At 43.8% G+C, this 17,913-nt stretch overlaps 1 protein-coding gene across 3 annotated transcripts in view; it reads right to left on the bottom strand.

Annotated features, from left to right (window-relative positions):
- LOC139651144 (ankyrin repeat and BTB/POZ domain-containing protein 3-A) overlaps positions 1 to 17,913 on the bottom strand; it is a 122,771-nt gene that overhangs the window by 38,438 nt on the left and 66,420 nt on the right. For all 3 annotated transcript variants that reach the window (XM_071527996.1, XM_071528010.1, XM_071528003.1), the window contains exon 2: positions 315 to 464. In XM_071527996.1, the coding sequence (XP_071384097.1) occupies positions 315 to 464 (150 nt within the window). The remainder of the gene's footprint in view (positions 1 to 314; positions 465 to 17,913) is intronic.

Raw genomic sequence — 17,913 nt, 5'->3', positions numbered from 1 at the left:
ACTGAGTGGGATAATTTGGCATTGTGCCAGCAAAACATTCTCCGATAACTTTCGGTTTTAGAAAATGACCCACACCAGACATAAGCAGCATTCACTGCTTGAGTTTTCAACACTGTGTGAAATGAATGTCTTGCCTGGCGCAGAGGAAGGCACCTCTCCATCAATGCATCAGTGCATTACATTGCATGTTAAACTCTGTATAAAACATGTAAGCCTACACATTTTTGGCTTAGGCCGCTAGGGGGCGCAGTGAACCCCCCTGCCCTCCCCAAACATGTTGACAGGTTGTTCACGGATGGTAAATGTTCACTCACTCAGCTCGGCGATGCTGCCCACCCGGGTCGCCAGCAGGGACTGTTCCAGCGTGCGGAGCTCAGCCTGGGTGTAGCCGTGGCCCTCGCCGCCCCTCCCCGAGCGCTGCTGGTCCCGGTGCAGGTTCAAACTCTCCGGCAGACTCAGCACACCTGGAGACGGCACAGAGCAAAGGCGACAGGTCAGGGCACAGATCGAGGGTCAGGGGTCGCAGTAAAGGAAGAAAAGAGTGAGTGTATCCTCTTTTTGGTGAAATTAGTTTGTTTTCATAGTGTAAGAGTTATGTATCCTCTTTTTGGTGAAATTAGTTTGTTTTCATAGTGTAAGAGTTATGTATCCTCTTTTTGGTGAAATTAGTTTGTTTTCATCTGCAATAAATCAGCAACACTGGGGAATAAGCCTAAGATAGTATGCACACTGTACAAATGCACAAATCACAAATCAACACTTTTAGTAAAATATTCAAAATAGAGTTGGGTAGCTAAACGATAACACCCACATTAATTTCACATGCAGCAGCAAGTGAGCAAGTGTTAGTTTAAATGATTAAATATAGAGACAAAGTCATGGGCTAATACATCTTATTTTTTTTGTGAAAGGGCCACAGCCAGTATCATGTTAGCATAATAAATATATAAGCTCAGACTGAACATTGTAATAAATGGGATGCTGAAGTTTGGTACTTCTTCCACACTAGTTGTGTTCCTCACAGCCAAAACAACGAAGCATCAATTTTACATTTGCATATGTGTGTAAATATAACAGAATCGCTTATCATGAACATAAATAGATTGGACTTGTACAGAATTCTGAGTCCTCTTATGGTCCGTGACTTGAACTCTAACACGGCCAATTAGGCCACAAGCTATATCTGTTTGTTTCTTCATAGGTCTAAATTCAAAGAGTGACCTTGAAGGAAAGAAGCATTGGGATGTGTAGTTTTCCTATTACATTACACCTTGCTGTGTTCACAGGTGGGTAGCGTGTATTTTCTGCAAACAAGGTGTACCAGACAGTGTTGGCTGGGGAGGATTAATCCATTTAGGTCCTGCTACTCCAGCCAGGCTTTGTTTGGCTGCGGAGAATGGGCTGTGACAGATGGGATATTGAGTTTTTGCTACAGGAGAATGGAAAGCAACACCCTGCCGAGTGCTAATCCTAATGACACGGCGCAGGGGGATATGCTGTTTCTCAACAAACAGTAATTACAACATGGAGGAACTTAGTCAATTTGTCGGCATGTGATGCCAGCACATAAGACAATAGACACACACTCACACACACACACAATCTGAGCGGACTGGATCGGGGTAGGAGTTTTCCGTCGGGTTTCCTCGGCTCCGGATTCCTCCCACCCCGTCCTCCGCCCACAGCGTCCAGCCCAAGAATTCCACTATTCCCCGGCCAGGGCCCGCTCCCTCATCCTCCCACAGCCTTTCCTGAAGGTCAGCTGTATTTAGAGCCCCCCCCCCCCCCCAATTCATTTATATAAAATCTTTTCCCACGTCGCCTGACCACGGACCAGTATTGACGGAGCTTCCTCTATCGGGTGTGTCTCCAATGGAGTTCTTCAAGCGGAAAGGCATCTGACCCTATGTGGAATCGAAGGCGGGTGGCTCTGGCCTGCAGTGTTCTGGTGTTTCTGTGTTGAGAACGTCCTCGCGAGGATAGAAAGATGAGGAAAATCCATCTAAGCGAGGACATTTTGCCAATCCTCACTTCTTTATGCAGTTAGTTTAGTCTTAGGAGTTGGATTTAGGGTTAAGATTAGCATTAGGAATCGGTATAATTTAGGGTTAAGGTTAAGCATGTAGTGGCGAGGGTTAAGTCCTCATAGTCTTTGACTCTGCAGTGAAGGCATTGTATATAACAACAAACATAACAATGCAATATGTTGAATGTTACAAACATCTTGGGAGAGCAAAAGCAAAAAGAAAGGAAAAAAGTAGTCCGGTAACTCTGAACTCTGAAAGCAAGTTGCCAGTCTCTCCTCATCTGCTGTCCCACTGTGAAGAGGGATCCCATGAACCTCCTCTAATCACCAAAACCATATTAGAATTCACAACTTCCTCTGCAGGAGTTTGCACTTGTATGGTTTTCGAAAACACATTTGAATAATTCAGGATGTTCTGGATAATCAAGGCTTCCCATCTTAGCCCCTTTGCCCCTGTGCGTTCCCCAACTCTCCACTGCCCAAACTATTCTTTTAATGCGATCCTGGGGTGGCGGGGAGCTCTTTGCTGCATTATTCATCCCATCAGATCAAGACATATAAACAAGTCTGTGGCTTTCTCTCTCCCCCCCCCCCACACACACACCTCCCTTTCCCTCTCCCTCCACGTCTCCCTCCACGTTATCTCGCGCTCACACTTGGCTTCTGAGGATAGGAAAAAAAAAAAAGGAAAGTAAGAATATTTGATCCTGGGTGATGTTTGCGTAGCGAACATCAGAGGCGAAAAAAAGGAGCAGGCCTGGCCCCTTGGAGACAAGAGAAGGAACAGGCGGGGGACGGAGGAAAGGGGGGGGGGGTGCCATCACGAGCGTCTGATTAAAAAACGACAAGCAGCACGAGACTCCCCACCCCAAACTGGGAGGTGTTTTTTTAACCTCATACGTCTGAGTCATACTTCAACCGCGTCTCCCTGCGACCTCGGAAGCGTCCGGGTGAGATATATATTTCAGATACGGTCTAATCCCAGATAAACAGATATGACCTGCATTTCCTATTCCGGGGCTCTCTCCATCTCCGCCGCTGTCGGGGGAGACGGGAGAAGGCGGAGACTGGGTCAGGGGGACACGACTACTTTAAAACTCTGAGCTGTGTACCAAACTCCCCAGAGTCATTTCAACAAAAGTATTGCTGCTCATGCAAGTAGTCATAAATAATGTAGAGAGTAATATTGAGCATCCCATCTTTGTCAAGCTGTCTGGACTAGAATAGATCATGGGAGAAAAAGCATTTGCAAAAAGCATTTGCAGACAAGCGGAGGCACAAACGTCTAATTCTTGTAACACGATGTAGGAATGCACATGGCTTTGGCCTAGAACAAAGCAATTGATATTGTGAAGATGAAATGCTCTCGCAGCTTGAAACCAGGAGACAAAGTGGCAGAGCTAAAAGCCTAGAGCTGCCGCATTGATAATGAAGAGACTTTCCAACCGCGTTTTTGATGTTTACATGAGCCTGATGAGTTGAAAACTGAATAAATAAACTGAAAATCTGAGAGATGCAACACTCCCAAATGCTTTGCCCAAAAATATGGTTTCTCTTCACTGTTGTTGTTTTATAGTACAAAAACAATAGGATTCCACCGGGAAGAAAATAGAAAAGTTGATGTTAATCACATGTTAATCAGACTGTAAGAGTGGGAAGTATGGGGAAGTGAATGGATTACTTACATGTGTGGATTACTTAAACATGGATTTACTAAATATGAAATATGTGCTATATATGAATCTAAGTATGGACACACATATCATTATAAAAATGCTGAAAAATAAAGAATAATATGGTTATGTATACAGTTTGAAATAGTGGAACCATCATGACAAGTTTCAGTAAGTAGATAATAATGAATGACCAGATGACCCGGTGGATTATGATGCTGTTGCAAAGTGCCTCAACCTCAAATCAATTTGCTCTAAGACTGCAGAAAGGTTTCAGCAGTGCCAGTGTAAGATGGTCTACAGGGTGGGTCTGGAGGACCAAGCCAAACATTGAACCAAGAACACTCATCATGATGTGTGATTTACTGAATCTCAATGTGACATCACAGATTTTGGGGCGAGGAAAACGCATCAAAGTCGACATATTAAACCATACTAGAATACAGGGAAATGATACTTGAAGGCTGGAATTCAGTGGTAGTGAGACTGACTAAGCACAAGTCTACTCAAGAAGCCAGATCTGCATTCCAGAGATGAACAAAAAGGGTATCCCAACCACAGAGAACAAAAACAGGAGTATAGACTTTTTTCTGGCTCAAATTAATGAACAGAGTTCTTGATACTCTGGCAGTTTAACATCAGTTTAGGCTGAATTAGGAGAAGACTGGTTTACATTTACAACGTCTGTAAACATTAGCAGATCAGAAAATTGCAAAGAATATACTATATTCATTAATGCCGTCTGGTGAAAACCTTGTATCTCCAAAATGTAAACTTTTCAGGAACTAAGAAATACAGTCTTGTTTTTAGCATGATGACAAGGCATTTTTGACATCATGCAATGGGTTTTGAAAGGGTTTTATGAACCCTAGTGTTGGAGAATTTTCTCAACCCATAGAGGAACATGTAATGTTCCTCTAAGGTTTTCACACAACAACAGCACTAATGCTGTACTCTATTTCACAATCAGGGCTTCACAGGCCCTATATAATGGTATGAAAACATTCTAAAAATAGCTTTCAACAGTGTGTTTATCATCATGACTACTTCATATTTCTATGGTATTTTCCTTGCAATTTGCTGTGTTTTCTTTCGGGAGATAACCCAGGTGCACTGAGGAAGATGAATCTGAAGTCCAAAGGGCAACACAGAGACTGTTATTCCAACTTAGGAAGTACTGCACACCGGTTTTTTATTGTTATTATTGTTGTTGTTATGTTATTTTTTCTGGTTTGTGCAGAAGGCTTTACAAAAAAGCATCACTGTTTTAATGGGATACCCTGACATTTTGAATTATAGCTATTTTTCTACACCAAACACTTGTTGCATGGAACATGGGAAAAAAGCTTCTATATTTGTGCATTTGTCAAAAAAAAAAGTCTTGTTCCCCTTGTTAGTTTTTTCCATCGAGAGAGGGATAATGGCTCATGCCTCCCTCCTCCCCAGCCTACTTTATCAGTGTTTGTGGCCAAAATTCTACAGTACAGGCTTACAGTATATAACTTTTTAACAATCGCTACATTGCAAAAAACAGTGCATAGAAATCTTTGCAACTGACCATAAGATGACGATAAATGATAAACAGCAAACATTACTTTTGATTAGTACTTTGATTAGCGTTTGGGTTTTCACTGTTAAGAGTGTGTGTTCATGCATGCACAAATGTGACGAAGCCGAGCGTGTGTTAACATGACTGCGTCTTTGTGTGTTTGTGTGTGTGTGTGTGTGTGTGTGTGTGTGTGTCCAAGCGAGCCAATCCTAATTAACGGCTCATTACATGGACGGTCCTGCCTCTCTTCCGTGAGAAGAACACCGTTTGAAAAAGCTCTTCTCAGGGGAGAAACGGGGAGATGGGATTGTCTGGTCTGTTTGAGATCAAGCCCACGGCATAGTGGACCCGTGATCAATGCCACCCCTTCATATTATAGAGAGCAAATCTTCCCTGAATGCCTTTACCACTCAGAGCAGAGAAAACTCGATTCCTTAATGCCCGACCTTCGAAAAGTCATCTCAAGAAAAGTAATGCAAAAAGAAAAACACTTTCGAGGAAAATCACTGCCCACTACGAACTGAGGCTTTTATCACCCTTTTAAAGACGCTTCGTGGTGGTGATAGGATGACATTTTGATTTACAGTAATTATTCTGCCAAACGCACTTATACCTCTGCTACTCTAAATGTCATGTCAAGGTCACATAGGTCACTTTCAAAGGATGCAGCAGCTGCTCCATCATGTCCCGGGATCGCCGCGCCGCTCTCGAACCGCCGCAGTGCGCGGCTCCTTATTTTCCAGCAGGAATGTCCAATCGATTTCTCTGTAGCAAGAAAGTGGCGCTCTCTCTCTTGTCAGTGAGAAAACTCACCCAGAATATTAACAGGTAGTCGCCATGGCAACAGGCAAGTGCTGCCTAACAGCTTGGTGATTGGCTGCGCTGGGGAAAGCATCATTTTTACTGTAACAGAGCACACATACAGGAAAACCCCACCTGTTACAGCTCTGTGAGGATGAAGCCCCAGCGTACACACGGATGACCAGCCATTTTACAGAAAGCATCTCATCAGAGGGATTCAGTCGGATAATTGCTGCATCTTCGCTAAAGAGAAATTTATTCTCTCATTAATAATGAATGAATGTAGTTGGGTCTCAAACCACATTAGCAGTGAAATGGCCGAGATGATCAAACGACCCGCCCAACTGGCTAACTGGAAATGTCAGCCATAGATCCACAACCCAACTGTTTGTAGCTCACAGCCACATCAGGCAGAGCAGAGATGTAGCTCTGCATGGACAGAGAACAAAAGCAGATCCTATACAGTCTTATGATGCATTCGTGGCAATGACGTATAGACCTAATTAGTTATCAATTTCTTTTTATGCAAACTCAGCTCTCTGGCTCCCTAGTTGATCAGCTTAATCTCTTCTATGACGAATGTAGTAATGAGACTTGCCTTGGTAGTTGACATCAGCAACTGAACTGCTTATTATAGCATCATAGAAACACTGCGTATACAACAATGTATTTTTATGATATAGTGCCAGAACATGTATTGTCTCACAATCATAAAAATATTTTGTGATATAGGATTACGTGAGTTGAGTGAGAATTTGCAGGTCAGATGTTAAGATTCATATTTCAAGTTAAATTCTGGCAATAATACAACTACAGCTTAATTAGATACTGCTGAAGAACAAACATGAATTGCAGGTCATAGTACTGGACACAGTGAAATTTAGTGTGCAGGTACAGAGGAGCAAAGTGTCTCACCCTGATAGACTCACCTATATTTGGTGGTTGCGGACCACACTGCCAACAGATTGGAGCTCAAGTTATACAAACATTTCTCAGAGGCAGAGCTGCTCTGGAGGCAGAAATGATATCACTGGTTTAGTTAAAGTTCAAAGAACCACTTAAGACCAGTAAAAAAGGCAAGGGATAAGAGAGGAGGTATTCATATTATGAAGACTAGCACTCTGCTACTACCTGAAAAAATGCAATCTAGCTAAACTCGATGTATTCAATCTATCTAACCATGAATTATCTAGGTTAGCTAGTTAGCCTAGCTGACCTTCCAAGTCCAAATGAGCCATACCAGCCTGTAGCTATTGAGGTAAGCTAGTTAGCTAGCTGCTGACCGTCCAAGGTCATGAGTGCCATGGTCATGAACGAAAAACGTCATTGCCGGTTTACCGGACTTCTTGCTTTGTCATTCATTTTGATAGTTAGCTAACTTGTGCTCTGAAGAACTGTGGTTCTTTGGCTCCGCCCATTGAAGTGTGAATTCTCTGCCTCTGAGAAATGTTTGTAGCCTATAACTAAAAGTTAAATCCGCACACTGCCTTGGTGACAACACTGTGGTAATCATTGATGAGGGAATACTACATTATAAAAAATACCTCAGTTTAGTGTGGGTCCATATTGTGAGGGTGTCCCTGTAAATGTTACTTTCACTGGCTTCAAAAGGTGGATTTCTGCCAGGGCCAGACAACACACACAGGTCATGGCAAGGTAGTAGACTACTATTATCTGGTAGTTCTGATAGTGACACCTCCCTCACATACTATGAGAGTAGCATCTAATGGAAGTCCCTGCACTCTTGTGCCTAAAAGGCTGACAACAAGGTCTAAAACAGAGCGCAATGAAGATCAAAGCTAAACACAAATCTGCTGCCCCATATCTAAAAGTTTTAAAGCTGCACTAGGCAAGAGTTTTATGTAAAATTTTGTCTAAATCAGAAATTGGAGCTGCAACAGAGAAGAGAGTCCCATCCCCAATAATTGAGAGACTAATTGAATTAAATTCAGGTGTTGGGTATGGACACCGAGGGGAAAACTTCTTAGTGCTGAAGTGTGTGCAGAGCTCTCCGTCCAGAGAAAGCTTTTTTTATTTTTTATCTCCACATCACGTAACATGATTTCTGGGTAATGAAGTCCCTCAAACTTCCAGAAGTTCAAACAGTTGTCTCCCATTGTGCAGTTGCCTTGTGCACCTCTTTTATTCAAAATGTTGCTCACCGCCCTCAGCTTTTTTCCATCCAGTCATTGGCATTCAAATCCACTCGTCCAAATGATCCTCTCTTTTCCATCACACTTGATGCCAGTGAAAATTCTCCTTGTAATATCATCTAGCGGGAGGGGGCCTGACATCCTCATAAATAAATCACAACAAACAAATGTATCTGGCCATGTAATGCAAATACATGCAGATGTGTTTACTTTGGATGATTTTTGCAGTGTATGCTCATCCGCCGCAAACTGAGAAGCTGTTTGGTCGCTTTTCACTTCCATTAAAACGTCTTCCTTCCTCTGACCCTCTCGGCATGTGTGCAGACTTACTCTGGGTGTTTTCCACCGTATTTGCATATTCTGAGATGCGGCACTGCAGTCGTTTCCAAAATGCGTGCGTGTCCTTGGCCTACTGTCTCAAGCACTACAACTTTCTCTACTCTGAAAGTTTCTCCCAGTTTAAAGTTTTTAAACTGTATAGGAAATTAGCTATAAACTGACAGCCTGCATGACTAGCATTTTCCATATATTCAACCCTCGGTTACTGAGAAATTAAATATTAGAATATCATGAGAAGATAGAGTGTACTTTATTTCATCTGATAAGTCCTGAGGCATCTTCATATATAGTGTGCTGTCCTATACTGTGTGGGATGTCTCCTGCTGCGTTTGTGTGTGATGCTGCATAACTCCACATGGCTTTCAGCCTCTTTTCGCCTGGTGACCAGATAATGTTCTCCCTCCCCTCAAACCAAAGTCTTCATTTCCATGGCAATCACAGCAAGCAGCTTCCTTTCACAGAAATGCAAGTTTCTCCTGCCTGGCTGGCTCTCTATTCTGGGCAAATGTGACTTAGTAGGGAATGGCTGTCACACCCACAGGCCGTAAAGACAGCAAGGCAACATGGGATCTCTAGAGGCTCGCCTGTTGTGTATTAGATGATGACCTTTGCATGTGAACGCACCCTAAAACTACCACAACACATATGGCAAAGGCTACTGCCGTCTCCTTCCAAGGAAGAACCAAGATCATTAACTATCATGATGGAATTTCTAAAGTTTCAAATACAAAAGATCCATTTGCCTCACTTGTAGCTACATAAATGACTACAGCAAGTACCAATCAAAAGACACCCATTTTTATCACAGCAAAAGGTGTTCCACCAGATGGCCTTCCAAACAACTTTCTGGTACTGTGCCGAATCCCTGGCAAACAACCAGTGCATCAGAAACACCTTTAATTGGATTAAAACTGGGAAAATCCTAAGCCTTAGTATGTCATGTCATACATTTGTGTCCGCTTGTATCATGATTTATATCGCAGTATTCCACAATAAAAGCTCATGAATGCAGTATGTCATCTATTTGCAGGTTGTTTTGGTTTGTGGTTTAATATAGCAGGAGACTTTTACTGGCAAAGTCATTATAAGGAGCCTAATCCTTCATCAGTTTGGGCACCTTTATCATGCCAAGCCAGATGGATTGCAGGTGCCACGCCAGATGCCGTACTATATTTAAAATCTCCGTCCGGAACATATGACCATATCATGGCACAGAGGAAGTTAGCAAACAACCTTCTTCTCTCTGCCTCTGCAGTACCGCTGTCTGTCCGGTTATTGTTTGGTTATGCAGATATTATATATTCAGAATCAGGGGTCTGCGTTCCCCTGTCGAGACGCTCTGTGCGGTTCGGTCTGTGTTCTCAATGGAGCAGTCTGACTCATCCCAATCACCAGGGGCGATGAGACAGGGAGGCAGCGTAATGCAGTTGGACGCAACACAAATATCAGCCTGTGTTTAATGAGCAGGGAGGATGATCAGAAAAACAGTGGCGCCGAAGAAGGTCAGAAAATAATAAAACACGCACACAAACACACAGACACATGTATTCACGTTTGTATAGCTCATGAATACACAACCTGGAACAAGCACAAAAACTTGTACTCTAGAGAAAGCGGCCTTTTTGTGGAATTTAACTGAAAAAAAAATAATATGTTGTGGCTCGGACCCTTGCACTCATCACTGTGGGCTGCTTATGCTGTAGGTGATCTAGGAATTTAAGTGCACTTTGGTTATGTTTGTATGGAGGGAGCAACCCGGTTATTGACCAAACTCTGGATCAAGCTGCTTTACATGAAACTTTGATAACCTGCGATTGAGTCTCCCTGCTGCCATGAATAAATCAGCTAACAGAATATTTCAGTCCAACTGTCTACAGATAGAGCAGTTCACCAGCAAAAACGTTTGGCCGCGAATTTCCCTGAGCAGGTTACTCCTAATGCAGGGGAAGGAAAAGATGATCCCATTGCTGCCAAACTTAAGATGTTTTCATGGCACAGTAACATTAAGTTTACTCGGGTTTATCTAACTGAATAATGATGTTTACGTGGCTCCACCCAAAACTAGGTGACTTGATTAACCGAGTGGAGAAAGTTGAATTTTCAACTTAGTCAGTGTAGGCCTAAGTCCCTCTGGATACAAGCATCTTGTATCCAGAGTTACCATTTGCATTTATTTTCAAGCTTGTGCCATTTGCACGAAGAAGACAAACAACAATGTGTGCTATGATGACATTTATTTTTTTTACATTTCACTTGCTGCTAAATTGTTTCCGCAGTACAGGACACGCAACATTCACTATTTGAATATTCAACATTTATACGTTTGTGCTGTGTTGGGAGAGAATGTAATAACACACAGCAACAAATCACATGGCATCATAGCTATATATAGCACATAAGTTGACTTCATGGTGGGCTAATGAAGCCACGCATTTACAGTGTTTTTAATGGTGCGGAAGATGCCCTTTCCTCCGGGCTGAGCACCTGGTCTTCCACGCACAGCCCCCACAAACAGCCTGTGGCCCTGTTTGTCACCTAGTTTGGGTGTTTCACACACAGCACACTCCGCAGCGGACCAGGTGCATGAAGATGGATTGATGCCATTCAGTCCTTCAACCCCTCCCATGGCGTCATGTGTACCCAAATAGAACACATCTCTAATTTGGCAAAGGTCGATGTTGACATTTGGATCCTTTGCCCTGTGGGAAGGGTAATGACCTAAAACCATGACGCTGCTATCATGAAGCACCTGATCCGTTCTCTGCATTCAGCGGGACGTTCTCACATCAATCTGTATAAAGCAAGGACAAATAAAAAATATATAAAGCGGCATTATTACTCCCCACGAAACACAAAACAGAGCGATATTGATTTCAGTAATTCTTCCAAAATGCAATTCGATTAAGAGGGGAAGCACTGAGAGGATGCCCTAATGCAGTCGGGCAGCAGAATGAGACGGCCAGCTTAGTGGTTACTGAGCTCGTCCCCCAATCAGAGGGCTTGGAGGGTTTGATTACCTGCTGCAGTACCTTGGAGCGAGATAATGAACCCCTACGGCTCCACAACCCGGCTGACCCTGCGACCCAACAACACGGGGAAAATTCCCCTCGAGGGAGCAATAAATTATATCAAATCAAAAATGATTTTGTAAGCTTTAAAGGGGTATTAAGTAATTTAGCTCTTCTAGGATCAATAGGAATTCTCAATAGGAAACAGTTACACTACCAGTCAAAAGTTTGGACACACCTGATTGAATGTACTGTGTTTTTCATTCTCTTAAAGCCATTTTGATCTAAAGGCTTCTGCTTAAATGCTTGAAATTTGTTTCTTAGACAAATATAAATGGTGAAGTTGATCCTATGTGTGAATTTCTTTCCAAAGCCTTTGCTTTTCCATCATGGCAAAGGGAGGCTACTTTAAAGAATCTAAAATATAAGATAGTTTTGATTTGTTTAACACTTTTTTGGCCACTGCATCATTCAGTTTGTGTTATTTCATAGTTTTGTCTTTACTAGTATTATAAAATGTGAAAAATAGTAAAAATAAAAAAAAATGTGTGTGTTCAAACCTTTGACTGGTAGTGTCACATACTGTATGTCAACACAAATGTCACATATTCATAACAGAGACAAGTAAGCTAGCTAATTAGAGCAGAGATCCAACAGAAACGTCTAGTGAAGAGGTGATATATCACCATGCAAAATACTGGAATAATAATACTGCTTTGTCATTAGCTTTTTTTTTTGCAGCAGCAGTCCCTTCCTTCTGGGTGATATATAAAAAAACAAAACAAAGCCGCACTTCAATAGGACACAGAGGAAGACATCAGAAAGTACAGCGCTTTGAACAGCGACAGTGACAGGGACACAAGACAAGGAATTCATGCAGATTTGGAGTGGCAGGTCTAAATTTGGGGGTGTGTGTGTATGTGTGTGTGTGTGTGTGTGGGGTGGGGGGGCTGGCATGACTGGGCCCGGTCTTGACGTTAGGGTTAGCGACGCGGCTGATCTGGCCGTGCGGCGCGCTCACAGGTCCCCGGGCCGCGGGGCGTCGCGGCCAGTCAGGGCCGGTCGGCAAGCGGCTGAGGTTACACAGCTCTGACTGGCCGGAGCCCGGGGGGCCAGCCTCAAATTAGTTTGCACATCCCAATCCCAGCCGCTGCAGCTCTCTGATCACAGAATGAAACAGAGAGAGAGAGAGAGAGAGAGAGAGACTGATCAAGAGAGAGTGAAAGAACAATGGAGATGAGCTACAATGAGCCTGAAGGATACAAAGAACGGAAGAAGAGGGAAAGAACGTGGATGATTGATGTGTGGGGATTGTGAGCGGAGGTTTTTTTATCTCCCAGACTCACATCGAACGCTCTCCGAGGATCCATCGGCCTCTCCCCGGCCACGCGGGCTGAGGGGAATTGACCCAAAGTGCCCACTGCTTTGTAGTGATAAACAGCATTGTTGACTGCCCCCCCACCTCAAAAAAAACAGTCGACATAATCGACTAATCCCGCAAAGGTGAGAGGCTTTGATGTTTGTCTGCTTAGTGCCAGATTACCTTTCCTATGGGGAAGACTGACAAACAAACACCCTCAAGTGAGCGAAGGACAGCGCCGAGGCAGAAATCATCATGATGGAAAATGTCATTCAACCCTGTGTACATTTTGTTTTTTTGTCAGTAACGCTAAGCTGCTGAAACTCCCATGATAGAGCTTAAAGCAGTATTCCACTTAGTTTTAACATGAGGGTTATTTGGCACTTGACCGTCATAAAAAACAGAATATAAACTACTCACCGAGATCGGATGCAGCTGGACGAGTTTGTAGCGTTTGGACTTTTACTTCCCATTCATTTGAATGAGGCCACGAAAACTGACATTTAACATGTTCATGAACTGATTCAACGGCTTTGTTGTTTAAAAGCAGGATCTGTTGTTGAATCTGTTCACCAACGTGTTAAATGTCAGTTTTCAGTCTATTGTCATGGCCTCATTCAAATGAATGGGAAGTGAAAATCTGAATGCTACAAACTCGTCCAGCTGCATCTGATCTTGGTGAGTACTTTATAATCTGGTTTTCATGGCGGTCAAGTGCCGAATAACCCCCCATGTTAAAGCTAAGTGGAATACTGCTACAACAGTTCTTGAGAGAGAGACCATAGAGAGGGAGGACAGACTGACCGACAGAGAGGCTTGTTGTGTTTCGGCCAGGCTGCGGCTCTTCTCACACTGCCATTCCCAGGCCGTCTGGTCCGGCGTGAGCGTGCGTTAACACTCGGCCGTCTGTCCTCCCTGCTCTCGCCGAAGCACCTCTCGTCTCGGAGGGGGTTAACGTGACCTGCGGCCCCCCCCCCGAATATCGCCCGATCACAATGCTCCGACATCCCTGGGCCTGCCCAGATGGTCGCCATATGTCCGCGGACCGCGCACGGCGAGCCAGGAACACACTAGCGCAGACATGGGGAGAGGAATGCGCAATATCCAAGCGCCACGGCTTGTTTACCCATGCGCCCCTCTGGTGTTTGTTATGGGTCTGTCTGACAAAGCAGCTGTAGCGACAACATCTGATATTATGTGCAAATAACACATGAATAACCGCAACAAACAGTGCTGGGCGCAAAAAAAGGATCTATTACTGCTCGTTATGCATTTCAAAAGTAATATTATTGCTTTACTTAATACTCCCTAGGAGCATTAATTTGCTACTCTACTCGATATATTATTTTTCTGTTACACCCCCAAAATTGACAATTGAAGGGGTTCATTCCATTTTGGAAACATTTGGCTGAAATTCATCAGGAAATATTTGAAAAACATAAATGACATAAATGAAAACATTAACCATTTTAGAGGCAAATGTCTTAAGATGACTCCTGACCTTCATGCCAGCAGTAATTATGGAAGAGTGGGTGTCATTTTTTCAATTGCATCCTCTCTTATCTTCAGACCAAATAGTATTGCTGTGTAATGTTCTCTCATCATCTTTTTGCCAAATAAAATCAAAGTAGTGGGTGTATTTCCACATGCAAATTAACTTTAAATCTAATCAGGCATTGGGAATAATCATAGTTTTTTGATAATTCAAGTTCATTTGCATATTAAGATAAGGCAATAACAAAAGTAACAACAAATCTTTTGAACTGAAATTAGAATAGTAATTTGTTACACTACTACTTAACTGGGAAAAGTTCTCAAATTACTGCAAGGCATTACTGAGTTGCATGTTATCACCCAACACTGGCTGCAACATCTGATATGATGCACAAAGAAGAAACGTGGCAGTATAGCTAATGGGTGCGAGAGTGCACACACACGCACACACATTGTGCACACACATTGTACACACACACACACACACACACACATCCATGCCGATACACCCACCCCGCACCCACACAGCGCAAACATACACTCAAGCACACTCACCCACATCAACTCACCTACAACACACTGACCCGCACACACACATATCATCCTCTCTCTCTCTCTCTCTCTCTCTCTCTCTCACGCACACACACACACACACACACAGGACCTCGACCTATTTCTGCCCTCCAGTCAGCACAGCAGCTGCCAACAGGAATCGATGGAAGAGCACTTAGCGTTCAGCATATTAAGATAACAGGTGGGCAGGAGAACTATGAATGTGAAATGCACAGAGAGAGAAAACAGAGCCGACTCAGCCCGTCTCTCTACTGAAGGGACAAAAGGCGAAAGGAGGAAAGAGACGATCAGATTCATCTCGTACAGAAAATGTGAAATGCGAGACATTTCTTGTGAGCAAACGTCATTTTAATAAGGAAGCAAACAAATCCGCATGCTCAAAATTGTTTTCATGCAGATAGAAAGGGGGTGGAGGGGGTGCTGTGGGGAGAAGTCTTCTGTTTTGGAGTTTATTAATGTCAGAGGGACATGACAAAACATGCTGCAGCACATGAACATGAGCTGGCTGCATTTACTGCAATTACTGTCTAGGCGACACTTACTGTAACAGCTTTATACCATGAAGAGACACCGACACCTGATGAGGAGTCATAGCAGCAGGTCGGATCATGTCTTTAACACACACACACACACACACACACACACACACACACACACACACACACGGATACATGGACTCACTTGATTGCACACACCCACGCTGCAAAAAACACCCATCTTAAGTCATTTAGTGTTGGCTGTTAAAAGCTTGTTTTCCTTACATTAAGTGAAAAAATGTGCCAGTAAGATGAGACGACTTCTCTTGTTTCCAATGCAGTTTCATGTGCTGTGAGAATCGTCTTGTCAGCATCTTGATATAAGGCAGATCAGTCCACTAGTATCAAGATAATGTTGCTTGATTCAAGAAAAATTGGATTTTAAGATTCAATACTTGACTAAATGACATGTTAAGACACACACACACGCACACACGCATGCACACAGGCTGAGGGAAACTCCCTTGTCTGTGGGTTCCATGCGAGATTCCAGTAACAAACCACTAAACCCCGTTACAGCGTTATGGCTGATGCTCTGGGGCTCAGGTGTGGTCTTATTATTATGGCTCACTTCCCTCAGTGAGATATTGCTCAAAGTTGTAGATTGTTTAATAGCAGTTGCTGTGCACAATTTTCCCCGGTTCAATTATGTTCAATTATTCTCAACTGAAACCCCCAGACTCTGCACCAGCCATGTTTTGCCTAGGGTCTTGCATTGCATTCCATGTTGGGTCTTGTGGACTTTGTACCATGTCAGTATGTACTATGTATAAGTATATCGATATATCTCTGCACCAATTCCACTGAGACAAATTCCTGTACATTTGTTGTATTTCTGATGTGTAAAAATGAGAAACCTTAAAGTGGTTATGTGGGAGGATCCTTGTTTATTAATTTTGATTCCGTCTTTGGTGCTCATCGCTCATTGCTGTGGGGTTTCTGCACTGCACTTCCCGAAGATCACCTGTCAAGCAGTGTGGGCGGGACTATGACAAATTTTTCCTTGGAGTTTCTGTTGAGGCAGTTTGAGTTTCTGTAGGTAGCGCTCTTCTCTTTTCTTTGTCCGTTCAGCCATGGTGGCTATCACTTCTCATGCTAACTACCCAGTTCTTCTATTTATTCCAAACAGACCACTGTTGCTGCTGCTGGTCTTTCCCAGGATTTTTCCCGGGAAATACCTACCAGACACCGGGTGTTTAGAAGAGCAAATGTACAAGCTTTCATGAACTGGCTATTGAATCACTATTGTGTTATAGCAACTGGCAATAGAAAGTGGCAAAATGGACATTTATTTTTATAAAGATGTCGCAAAATTGTTGCATTAAAGTTCTGTGTGAAGAAAGCTATGTGTAAAATGGCTACTGGAGCAGAGGAATAAATGGAATCAGTGTACCTGCATTTTCACACTGGCTTGCTTATGGAGGAATGAGGTAATAACCCTTGGTCTTCCCCCTCTCCACTCCTCCTTAACATCCTTTAAGAGCGAGAACCAGGAGGCCGAGTGAGACTAGACACACAGGGCTGCTCGCTGCCACGGAGGTTGAGCTCCGGCGGTGTAATTATACCTCGGGAAAAGCCGGAGTATGACGGGTCCGTCCCCTTACACCTCTCCGTGGATTAGCTGAGCACGCTCGCAACAGACAGTCGACAGCTCTACCGCCACGGGGGGAGGTGGGGGCTGTCGGCCGGGGCGGGCGGGACAGCTCGGGAATTTGGTAAAAATAGTCCCCCCCGGGTGTATCACATGTCAGATTAGCATAGTAGGCGGAGAACAAGATGATTTGGCGAGAAAATTGTGCTTTGAAATCTGAAATCAGTCTACCCCCCACCCCCACACCCATCGCCCCGAGAAGAAGGCTGCCCTTGCGTGACTTTGCAGTGCTGACATGCAGCTCGCGGCCTGTTTGAAAGGAGATAAATCCGTGATGGGTGGCAGAGAAGGAGAGATGAGGAGCTTAGTGTCGGGCTCCGAGGCAGCCGCGAAGACGGGGATTGGCTCTTCATGAACACGATGGAAAAGGAGTGGAGTTAACACGGCGGCGGCGGACCCCCCCCCCCCCCCCCCCCCCCCCCGCTCTGGATCGGCTCTCCCACCCGAACACTAATAAGGCCCCCCCTGGATGCCCCGATTCTGACCGGAGGTGTCTTTAGGAAGCGTATCGGCTTGCTATTCTGGAAAACAACAGAGTGTTTCGTGCTAATGGAAGGAGGCACCTTTGACCGTGCTTACAGTGGAAAAACACATTGTTATTCCAGCAAGTTTAGCTCCGAGCCAGGCTGCCTAGGAAGCAGACGAGGCGAAGATTAGAGGAACAAACAGAGGCAGGACGATGTAGATTGAGCTGCTGTATATTCACTAATTACAAATGGTCTTCAAAAACCAAAAGGCCCAAAATCTGCA

Source organism: Centroberyx affinis, unplaced genomic scaffold, assembly GCF_046629955.1.
Source record: "Centroberyx affinis isolate AG114_WGS23_722 - 3 ecotype Tasmania unplaced genomic scaffold, CSIRO-AGI_Caff_v1 ptg000120l_1, whole genome shotgun sequence".
Taxonomy (NCBI): Eukaryota; Metazoa; Chordata; class Actinopteri; order Beryciformes; family Berycidae; genus Centroberyx; species Centroberyx affinis.
This window is presented reverse-complemented; position numbering and strand designations above follow the sequence as displayed.